We start from the raw sequence: 11,389 nt of genomic DNA, 5'->3' as shown, positions 1-11,389 counted from the left end.
GATGCAGATTAGTAGATCAGGTTCCTCTCCCCTTTAGCCTCTACTTGATAATGGGCCATTGGTACGCCTGCTGGGTTGGTTCCAGACCCACGGGATATTACAGGCCCTTAAAACAGTGACTCGAAAATTGATCCCTTAGTAATAAAATGGCAACATTAAGCTTGCTTTTTTGGAATTTATTTTTTTGGAATTTAAACCGTGGACAAGGGTCAAGTGTATATTCCAGGTCCATCGAGTCCACTGGAGTTCCTCTGCTCATGTATCTCTTGGATTCCTCTATGTACAGACTCTAAGGCTAGACATACTGTGGGTCTCCCACAAATTCCAGCATTCTCTCTCCTCTCCTCATATAAATTTTTCCTGCCCATGCAACTCTGCTGTCTCCCCATTCAAACACGATCCCATTTGCTCCTACTGAATCCAGGCATAAATACCTCTGTAGATTGGTAAACAAGCCATGGATTCAGGTCACTTCCTTTGTAGTTTATTCTCACACAAAGAAGTTCTCCTGTTTCTATCTGATCACCCTCTTCCTCCTCTCTCAACTTCTGGAGATGGTGAGATCAAGATGTCTTCTTTTAAGTGAACATTCATTAGCTAGTAGAATGTAGTATCTATGCATATTAGATTCCAGCCTTAGTAAACTTTGTTTAAACTGCAAGCTACTTGTGTCGTTCTGAGTCAGCTTAGTTCTTGAAGCATGCTTAGGCAAAGGCAAGTTTCTCGGTACTCTGCTGATTAAAGCTCGAGCTACAGGTTTAGCTTTGATATTTTTGATGTCAAATATTTTTGTTCCCTAAACAAATGCGAAGCTTAGGAAACTTGGATTGCCCACACCACCCAGTCTCCCCACACCTTTAGTGCAGACCCATGGGGGATCTTCAGATTCCTGCCCACACTCACACCTCCCCACTCCCACCAACTCCCCTTGGCCCAAACCAGGGGGACCACAGACTTGCCGATGGGAACACTGCAGCCTGAACACCACCCCCACCCCCACCCACAGTGACTCTCAAACTTTGGTCTTCCAAGGTTTCACTCTCAGCTCCCAACTTCTTTCCCTCCCTCCCCCCTCCCCCTATAAGGCCACAGTTCCATTTTCCATCTGTACTGTATTTCATTCCCCCATTTCTCATTCTTCCTTTTTTATGTATTCCTCTTCCTTTAATTAGAATGATCTACCTTTCTTCTTACTTAATTTACTTTCCCTTCTCTTAGTCTCACCTTTCTTCTGTTCCCACATTCCCCAGTTCTTGACTATGACCAAAGCTGGTTGGGCTTCTGGGAGCTAGTCCAAAAACAGCTGAAGACCAAAGTTTGGAACCACCCAGAACCACTATTGGCCAAGCTGGCGAGGCTTCTGGGAGCTGAAGCCAAAACATCTGGAAGACCAAAGTTGGTAGCCACCCAGTGCTTCCCAGCTTGGTCTTCCAGATGTTTTGGACTTCAGTTCCCAGAAGCCCCAGCAGCTTGGCCAAACCAGGGCTAAAGTCCCAAAACAGGACCAACGTTTGGAATCACTGCTGCTAAACTAACCTGTTCCCCTCCACTCCAAACTCATCCGCTTCCTTCTTCTGTTAAACGAGGGTTATATGCCGCCAATCCATCAATGCACCGTGACAGAGGATCTCGCTCGCCTCGCTTACGTCTAGGGAACTGTATCCGATTTATTAAAGGCTCGCAGGGCTGATCCCGCAGCAAGATCCGCGGCGCCGGGGATGAACTCCTAAGACCCGCGCCTTGCCCCAAAACAATGCCGCAATCGCCTTACGCCGCAAGGCCCCGCAGATGAGAAGAAGAGGGGGGTCTTCCCTATGGGTCCCCCCTCCTGCCTGCCTTCTTCTGCCCCCCGATGGAAGGATGCCAAGCCCCCCCCCCCACCAGTCCCCTTCCCTGGGAGGCTAATAAGCCTTGCTACTGACGCGTGCCTGGTTGGGTTGCAGTGCCAGGCTGTATCGCTTCAGAGCAGCGGCTCCGGTACCTGGCTCTCTTTCACAGTAGGTTGGGTTCCCTCCCTTTGGTTCAAAACTCCCTGCAAAACACCCAGTCTGCCCGCTTTACTGCCCTGGCTAATGTAGGGATTGTGAAATCTTGTGAGGTCGAAGCTTTCATGTGGGCCATCCCTACTTTTGGGTTTTTCAGGTATGAGCCTGTTCGCCAGAAGTTTATTCCTGAGTTCTCCGCATCTGTGGCTGGCTCTCAGGACATGCTGGCTGGCAAGAGAGTGGGTATATATGGCCCTGGGTTTGGGGAGTGGCTTCCTATTATCTGTTTGTTCTGTTGTTTCTCACCACCCTCTGAGATGCCAGCCACAGATGCTGGTGAACGTTGGAACTCTTCTAAACATGGCCCCACAGCCTGAAAACCCACAAAAACTACAAATCTCTCTGTCACAGAGCTCTGGTGCCACCACAAACTACAAGCTGCCCGGTCCCCCCATTGAGCCAAGCAGTCCGACGGTCTCCTGGATTTTTATGCTGGGTTTTGGGCCTTCTCTCCCCCCCAGTGGGGGTGAGAGTTAGAAAACTGATTATTTGGTTGTTTGTGGTTAAATCATTTAGCACAGCACAGCAGCAGCCAGCACAACATCAACAGCGTGTGCTCTACAGGCATTTGTAAAAACAACTTCTGCGCTTCTGCAATAAACAGGAGCACTGGTAGAAAAAGAAACTTACTTTATTGCTACGTCTACATCTACAAATATAACTCAAGAGAAAACAATACTTGGTAGAAGAGCCCTAAGCTGACTCTCATGTGTGCAAGTAAGGAGAAAAGACATCTTTATGCATAACCTGTTCTGCATCCATCTGATGAGAGCAGAGGGAGGAAGAGGCAAGAAGGAAGGGCAAAACTTAATGACCTCTAGAAAAGGGGGGGTGGGAAGGACCTCTTCACAAGCAACACTGACCAAAGACCATAGAGATATACACCGTGTTTCCTGCTACAAGACACACACACACACACCACCACACACAACACACCCCCTCTCAGGGAATAATAATAATAAATAAATTTATTTATACCCCGCCCTTCCGACGCATCAGGGCGGCTAACAAAGCACCAAAGTGCAAACAGCTACAGCAAAAAACACATATAAAACAACAATCCTAAAACAATAAAAAAACCCTAGCCCGTCCCACGGCCCACGAGAGAGAGGGAGGGCCACAGGATATTTAACGGGGATGCCTGGAAATAGGAAGGTTTGAGACCCTTCCTAAATTGGGCCAGGGTGTAGATGACGCGAGCTTCGTGGGCAGCGTTTCAAAGGGCTGGGGCAGCTGTGGAAAGGATCTTCGGCAGCTCAGCCAACTTAGCCCAGGCACCTTCAGGAGTTGCTGCCCAGATGTCTGAGGGTCGAGGGAATGTACGGGGAGAGGCGGTCCTTGGTATCCTGGGCCCAAGCCATTTAGGCTTTATAGGTAATAACAACACCTTATATTGAGCTCGGAGCGGATGGGCAGCCAATGGAGATCTTTAAGCACAGCGTGTTATAGGCTGGTCCTGGGGCACCATGACCAGCCGCGCTGCCATGTCTGCACCATTTGGAGCTTCGAGTTTGGTATAGGTTGCCCCGTAGAGACATTGCAGAATCCAATCTCGAAGTTCCAGAGCGTGTACAACGTTTCAAGGTCCCTGGGCCAGGTATGGGCGCGCTGGCGATCAGCGAAGCTGATAACAGGTACTCTGACCGTCGCTTCACCTGAGCATCAGGCGAAGGACGATCAAGAAGCACCCCCTCGACGCGCACGGACGTCCTTCACGGGGAGCGGACCCCATAGGACAGGTGGACCACCGTCATCCGACCAAGGAACCTATCACTAGTACACTCCGTTTTCCTCTGATTACGTTGAGTCGTTTCCTCATCCGCCCATTACCTGACTTAGACGGCCCGAGAGAGAGACGCCACCCCAGTCACTGCATCCGTCGGAGCATGAGAAAATGATTTGGGTGTCTAGCGCGGACTAACCGCGCCCATGTCCGGATGATCCTCTCACGGTTCATGTAATGTTAATAGCATGGAGACGAATGGCTCCTGAGGACCCAGTTCTAAGGCGCCCGCTGCTGGTAGCCACGTCCCCCAGCTGCACCATCTGGGACCTCCGAGGGTAGGACGGAACCACTGGAGCGCAGCGCCCGATTCCCACCTCAGCCAGGCGCCCAGAAGCGATACCATGTCATCGGTCTCGAAAGCCGCTGAGAGTCCAATGAGACAAACAGGGACACGCTTCCCCTGCCGACACTCAGACGGGATCATCGACCAGGGCGACCAGGCCGTCTCAACCCCGTAACCCGCCCGGAAGCCAGTTTGAAATGGTCCAGATAATCCGTTTCATCCAAGACCCCTGAAGCTGCGATCGCAACCGCCCTCTCGATCACCTACCCAGGAATGCAGCAGCGAGACTGCCGATATTTTAGTACCAGGGGGTCAAGGGAGGCTTTTTAGGATCGGTCTTACTAGGCCAATTAGATCCGAGGAAATCGCCCATCCCTGAAAGATATTAATTATCCGGCGTAACAAAAGTGTCACCCGCCGTCCCCCTGGGCCGCTAAACCATGAGGACAGGGATCAAGAGAGCAGGTTGTCTTCCGAACACTTCCGAGGACTCTGTCCACATCCTCGGTAACTCACCACAAAACTGATCCAGTATAACGTAGTCCACGGAGGCTCTGGACACTTCTACCCTAGGTTCTGCCATAACGTCAGCTTCAACCTTCGCTTACGCGAAGTATTTATCCACGAAAAGTCGTTAAACAAGTCACAGCGCGGCCTTAGAAGGTTTCAAGGATCGGTTCAGGCGGGAGGGAGCTGGTAGCTCCCACCACCCTGAACAACTCTGCCGGACGCGACTCCGCGGACGCATACGCAGCACCATAGAACGAATTCTTGTTGCTCGATTGCCTCTCCGTAGTCCCCTAACAGTCGGTCTGGAGAGTCTTGTCGTTTGAGCAAAGGTGTTTTCCGCCACGGTACTCTAGTCGTCCGCAGAACCCGCTTCCTGGCCCGGAGATCTTCCGTATACCAGGCTTGCGTTTGGAAGCGGGCCTGAGAGGACCTTGGAGCGATTGTGTATAGCCCAGAAAGACCGGTTTCCAGATACCGGTAAGGGCAACAACAGAGTCGCCGTCATTTCCAACCGGGAGCCCCTCTAAGGCTTCTTGGAACCTCTCGGTTCCATCAGCCTCGAGGGTGGACCATCCTAATCGGTCCACCACCCCCGGGGGGATCTGGGTAGAGGCCTTGATTTTCACCCTCTACCAGAATGATCGTCCATGACAAGGGGGAAATATTGGCTATTTCCACCTACGGATTTCGCCTCCGAACAGAAGACCAAATCGAGAGTATTAACCCGCGCATGCGTAGGACCCTGTATCAGCTGGGACGGCCCATGGCCGTCATGGTCTCCATGAATTCCCGAGCCGCACCAGATGGAACAGAGCTGGCCGTGAGGGAGATGTTGAAGTCACCCAGGCAAGAAGCCTGGCGTCTCCAGCATCAGCTCAGCAACCAGCTGTGTCAGTCGTTAAGGGAGTCCGCTAAGCACGGGGTGTCGTACACTAACAGAACCCTAGATCCTTAGCCTTTAGGGTCAGGTAAATACACTCGATATAGGTGTCTGTCGGAGGTGTTCCGGTGAGGGCGTAACGGGTCTATGTACCAAAGCACACACACCCCCCCGCCACTAACTCGCGTTGGCCTTCCACGAGATACCGGCGGGCAGGCCTGAGCCCACACAGATCCCCTTCAGGCCCCAGCCAGGCTCGGTAATGCACCAGCGTCACACTTAGAGTCCTCCAGGAAATCCTGGAGGATGTGGGTTTCCTGTATTAATGACCTGGTATTGCACAGAGCAGCGACAGGGTTGTGGCACGGTTGGAGTGACCCTCGGTCCCTCAGGTTGGGGGGGACAGGAAGCGAGGATAGATATGCATCTATCCCTTCTCCCGGAACGGAAGTCCCTTCTCACCGCCATACTCACCTGCCCAACAACCTCAATTGGGGCCCCGCCACCAAGGGTTATCCCCGCCCAGGCATCCCCGCATCCCTATCCTCCCCACCATCCTATGGCTGTTAAATGGAGCAGAGGTAAGCCACTGGTAGGCATCCCCTGCTCCTAAGGCTATTCTAGCTCCTGACCCCTCGAACTGGCAGCTGCGCAGGAGCGCAGGAGCGAAGCGACGGAGTTCCCAAAGTCCGTGGGCGGCACTAACGGCGGCGGGTGCGCAGCTGCGCACCTTCGAACCACCGGAGGAGGCGCCCGCAAGAGGCACAGTCCAGCCAGCAGCGGCGTCAGCGGCGTCGGTGGTCCCTTGGCGAGGAGGGCAGAGGGGGCGTGTCGAGAGGGCCGGTTCCGGCTTTTGTACCCGCTGCTCTCACCAGCGGCTCCTCCCAAACTTCCCCCAGGTGTCTTAAAGGGCCCCACTCGCACCTGGCCGCCAAACGCAAAGCCAGGCCGAGCCCAGAGTCTCCAAAGGGTCCCCCGCCGCGAGAGTTCCCAAAGTCCGTGGGCGGCACTCCCGGGGCGTGCGCAGCTCCGCACCTTCGAACCCACCGGGAGGAGCCGCCCGGCAGAGGGCACAGTCACAGCAGCAGCGGCGTCGGCGGCGTCGGGTCCCTTGGGCGAGGGGCAGAGGGGGGCGTGTCCGAGAGGGCCGGTTTCGGCTTTTGTCCCCGCTGCTCACACAGCGGGCTCCTCCCACAACTTCCCCCAGGTGTCTTAAGGGCCCCACTCGCACCTGCCGCCAAACGCCAGCCCATGCGAGCCCAGAGTCTCCAAAGGGTCCCCGCGCGGAGTTCCCAAAGTCCGTGGGCGGCATCCGGGGCGTGCGCAGCTGCGCACCCTTCGAAACCACCGGGAGAGGCCTCCCCCCGGCAAGAGGCCACAGTCCCCAGCAGCAGCGGCGTCGGCGGCGTCGGTGGTCCCTTGGGCGAGGAGGCAGAGGAAGAAAACATAGATCTACAGAAAACATGCTGATACTCAATCCCAACAGAGTGGTGGTTCCCGACCTGGAGTTGGTTCAAGTGTAAACCCATTCCTTCTTAGTCTGACTCAGATGTGAGGACATTTTGGAATCCCTCCTGTCCCAGCAAGGATGGAGTGGGGCTAGGGCGGCGAAAAAGAAGGACAAAATTGGCCATCGGTTGATTCACTTTAATGCCCTGGCTCAATGCCTATGGAATTCTGAGTGTTGCAGTTTTCACCCAAGAAGGAGTTCTCTCTACTAGGACAGCTCCCAGTTTTTCATCCATTTCCAGTGCTTGGTTGGATGACCCAGCGACACTCACTTGTTCCGGTCATCATTCCTAAGAATCTTAACAGATTAAGTGGTAGAAGAATAATATGGTGCAGCACAGGCTTCCCAAATTCTTGGCCCTCCAGATGTTTGGACCTCCAGAGCCCCAACCACCCTTGGCCACCATCAAGAATCCTGGACGAAGTCCCAAAGTTTGGAAACACTGATGCCAGCTAGCTTGGTTTTAGGGCACCTGGGAATCCTTGTTGTTTATTGTTGTAATAGAATCATAGAACATAGGAGCATAAAGATGGAAGAGACCACAAGGGCCACCAGTCCAACCCATTCCTGCAGCTGATCCATCTGTTCGGGTCCTGTTCTCTGGAGCAGCAGAAAACAAACTGTTCCCCTCCTCATATATGACATCCTTCAAGATTTAAACAGGGCTATCATATCACCTCTTAACCTTCTCTTCTCCAGCTAAAACATCCAGCTCCTTGAGTCTTTCTCATAGGCATGGTTTACCAGACTCTCCCATTTAGGGCGCCCCTCCTTGGACACGCTCCAATTTCTCAAACCTTTTTAAATTGTGGTGCCTGAAACTGGACACAATATTCCGGTGGGCCTGACCAAGCAGGCCAAAACTACATCACTCAGTTGATTCACCGGGACTATGGTGAGACACACCCAAGACGCCTGTCCTCTGCCTCTCTGCTCAGGCTTGCAAGCCCAGGCCCATGTCCTCCTTGACCAAGTCTTACCATCTGGCTGTGATCGTTGTCTCTCTTTCTCAACCCCTTCCTCGCATCCTTGCCTTCCTGTGAGTCCTGCCCCTCGCCTATCGCGTCTGTCAAATAGTAGGACAGCTCAGTTCCCCATCTGGCTTTCAGAGAGAGTTGAGGTCCCTCAGCCACTCCATTTCCTCCACCAAGGAGCACAGGAGCTGGGTCTTCTTGCTGGGCCTCTGGAATTAATGGAAAGAAAGAAAGTCCATTTGGAAGTGGACTTATGTCTAAGGAAGGCTCCTGCTGCAAATTTTACTTTCCCCTTCAGCGTCTCAAAGGTGCTAAAGATCACTTCACGTATTCATTCCACAGACTAACGGGCTAACATCTGAGGAAGTGGGCTCAAGTCAAGGAAAGCTCCCTGCTCCAGCTTCTTTCTTTCCCTTTAGTCCCAACATCCGTTGCATTCTCATTGTCCAACTAACCTAGTATGACAGCTATTTCAAAATCCATCCAGGTGACACAGACGCACTAGCGTACCTTTGACTCCTACCCACCAGAAAAGGAGGGAGCCTCCGAGTTTGAGACTGCCTGGCTTTGAGGGACAACTTTCTTTTCCCTGATCCAGCATGCCTTAACAAGTCAACCCCAAACCCTGAATTCTTCCTGTTTTTCTTTCCCCTGTTTTTAAACGAACAGAGTAAAAACCCCCAACTTTTCTCTGCTCTCAGGAGCGAGCGGGGCTTCAGGGACTGAGGGGAGTGAGGCAGGAGGAGGAGGAGGTCCATTCCCACTCCCAGGGCGGAGGGGGGAGTTGAATACCCCTTTCCTCCTCCTCCTTCCTCCTCTCTCCTCTCCTCCTCCTTGTCCCCCCCCATGACGTCACAGCCTGGCCAAGAATGGGGGAGGGCTGGGAGGGGAGGGGATGGAAGGCCAGGGAGCCCAAAGCTTCCTCCCCTCCCTCCTCTCCTCCCTCCCTCCCTCCCTCCGGCTGCCTGTCAAAGTCCCGGGGAGTTATAGGTGCCTCGAAGACACAAGTCAGCCAGTGGAGATAATTCGGAAACCTTTCTTTCCTTCATCCCCTTTTTCCCCTTTTCTTTTAATTTGTTATTTATTTTATTGAGGGGGGTCGGTGCTATTCACTTTCTGAGAACTGCCTCCTGCTCCCCCCCTCTCTACTCTCTCTCACACACCACAAACATGACACCGTCTCTCTCTCTTTTTTCCCTCCTTTTTTAATGATTATTCTTCCCCAGCCTTTCCTCTCTTGAGCTGAGCGCCAAAGCCTCCAAGCCTCGCTTCAGGCCCCTCACAGACCTCTTCACAGACCTGTTCTGCCTTCTCCTCCTTGTTTCTCCTTCTCCTTCTCCTTGCCCCAGAACAAAGCACCCCACTCCCTCCCACCCCAAACCCCAACTTGGGGACACCTGAGGGGGTTTTGGCGGGACTTGGCGCCTTCCTTCCTTCTCTCACTCCATCTCTTTCTCTCTCTTTCTCTCTCATTCCCTCACTCCCCCCCTCTCTCTTCCCCCTTTCCTTTTCCCTCTGAAGGAGAAGAGTTGAGGGCAAAGAGCTCCTCTCTCAAAGAGCTGGAGGCAAGAAAAGGTTCCTCCTCAGTCTCCTCGGTCGCTGGGTCCGAAAACTCTGAGAAGGAGCGAAGGCAGGCAGGCAGGGAGGCAGAAGGGAGGATGCGCCGCCGCCTGGAAGCCTTCTTCTGAGGCACCTGTCGGCCAAAGGAGCGCCGGGGAAGGACTTTCGGGCCCCGGCAAGGCCCCGGAGGCCCCTGCTTTCCTTTCTGGACGCCGGAGGGACGCCGACATGAGCAAGCCGGCCGGATCAACAAGTGGGTAAAGGCTGCTGCTGCTGCTGCCCCGGCCTGACTCAGGCGAGGGTTGTGGGGGGGACCCCAAAAGGCTAAGGTTGGGGCTCTTAGGGCGGGAAAAGGGGGAACAGAAAAGTCCTCATAACGGCCAAGGAGGAGGGCCGCAAAATGGGGGACGCTCCAGAAAAAGGGGAAACAGAACCAAAGGAAAAAACACTCCTAGAAATGTAAATCCTTGCTTCTCAGTCATGGAGGACGTTTTGCAAAATTGCAGGAGCTTGGGATGTAGGACGCGTCCGGGGAAAGGAGGACGGGGCTGGTCGCCCTGCGCGGGAACTGCCCGACTTTTGAGTCTCGGTCCCTCAGCCTTGCTCCCAAGGGCCAAAGAGGTTAGTTTGCTCCTGAGGCGAGTGATTTGAAATCCAGATTTGGTTTTTTAAATCCAGATTGTAAACTCTCTCTCTCTCTCTCTCTCTCTCTCTCTCTCTATCCCCCCGCCTTGATTCGGATCCAGCCGGGCCTGTAACTAACTGCAGATCAGAGTTATCTTTGAGAAGGGGCTCCCGAAAAGGCGTTTGCGTCCCTCTTTCTCGGTCAGGTCGGGCCTTTGGGTCCCTTGCTCCGGGAATTCAGAGACATAGCTCTGGACCATTCCTAGCTTTGCGCCTCCTTCTTCAGAAGCAGCGGAAAAGTTGGGCTAAAGGCAAGGGCGAAGGGCTGCGCTCCGTCGAGGTGCGTTTCCTGATGGGTCAAAGCAAGTTTCCCTCCCTGCAATGAGTCCCGATAATACAACTCCCGATAGTTCTAGGTGCCTCGTTTTCGGAAAGTGAAAGGAGAGGAAGGAAATCTCCTTGAAAAGCGGATTGAACGGGAATGCTTTGCGCACCGTTTCCAGCCTCGCCGAATTAATCCTGCCAAAGAGGGAAAGAGAAAGAACTTAAAAGTCACATTTCCCTTAATCCTCCCTCCGAGTCCAGCTCATAACCGGGGAATTTCTGTCCCAGCCCCTAAGTCTGATTGACTGCCTTTGCTCCGGAGGCCGCTGGCCCTGGAGGGAGCCAGGACTTGGGGGGCTGGTGGCCATGTGCCGGAAGGGGTCAGGAAGAGGCACAATCCAATTGGGGCCCTGACAAGTGATGGCTCAGGACGCTTCAGGGCCCTCCTTAGATTTTGAATGACTCTGAGGGCAAGAAGGAGGGAAGGACACACGTGTCTGGCTGGGAAACCATCACTTTCCTCTTCTTTATAGCCTCCTCCTGCCATCGTTAGGGTGAGGTTTGGGGGCTTTGCAATGGGTGCGAAGTGAACCAACTTTCCTGCCCAACCCTGGGCTCCTGGCCGTGCTTGATATTCTCTCTCTTTCCCAAACTTGACTATATATATGGAGCAAAGGCAGGCAGACACTTGAAACCAACCCCATCCCAGTGGCCTAAAGCGAAAGTAAAATCCCACAAAGTAAACTACCAAAGTAAAATCGTTTCGGCGGCCAGGGAAGGGGGTTAGTAAGTGTATGGCTTCTGCTTGGTGTGATTGTTTTGTGCCTCCAGGTAGTTTCTGACTCATGGCGACCCCTTCCCTGGGGTTTTCTTGGCCAGGTTTGCTCTGAAGA

The 11,389-nt window shown here is 53.4% G+C and overlaps 1 protein-coding gene across 1 annotated transcript in view; it reads left to right on the top strand.

The window, feature by feature from the left end:
- The first annotated feature begins 9,173 nt into the window (after positions 1-9,173).
- NR2E1 (nuclear receptor subfamily 2 group E member 1) overlaps positions 9,174-11,389 on the top strand; it is a 46,224-nt gene continuing 44,008 nt past the window's right edge. The window contains exon 1 of the mRNA XM_042444239.1: positions 9,174-9,801. Within this exon, the coding sequence (XP_042300173.1) occupies positions 9,777-9,801 (25 nt within the window). The 5' untranslated portion in view covers positions 9,174-9,776. The remainder of the gene's footprint in view (positions 9,802-11,389) is intronic.

The sequence above is a fragment of the Sceloporus undulatus genome, chromosome 1 (assembly GCF_019175285.1).
Source record: "Sceloporus undulatus isolate JIND9_A2432 ecotype Alabama chromosome 1, SceUnd_v1.1, whole genome shotgun sequence".
Taxonomy (NCBI): domain Eukaryota; kingdom Metazoa; phylum Chordata; class Lepidosauria; order Squamata; family Phrynosomatidae; genus Sceloporus; species Sceloporus undulatus.
This window is presented reverse-complemented; position numbering and strand designations above follow the sequence as displayed.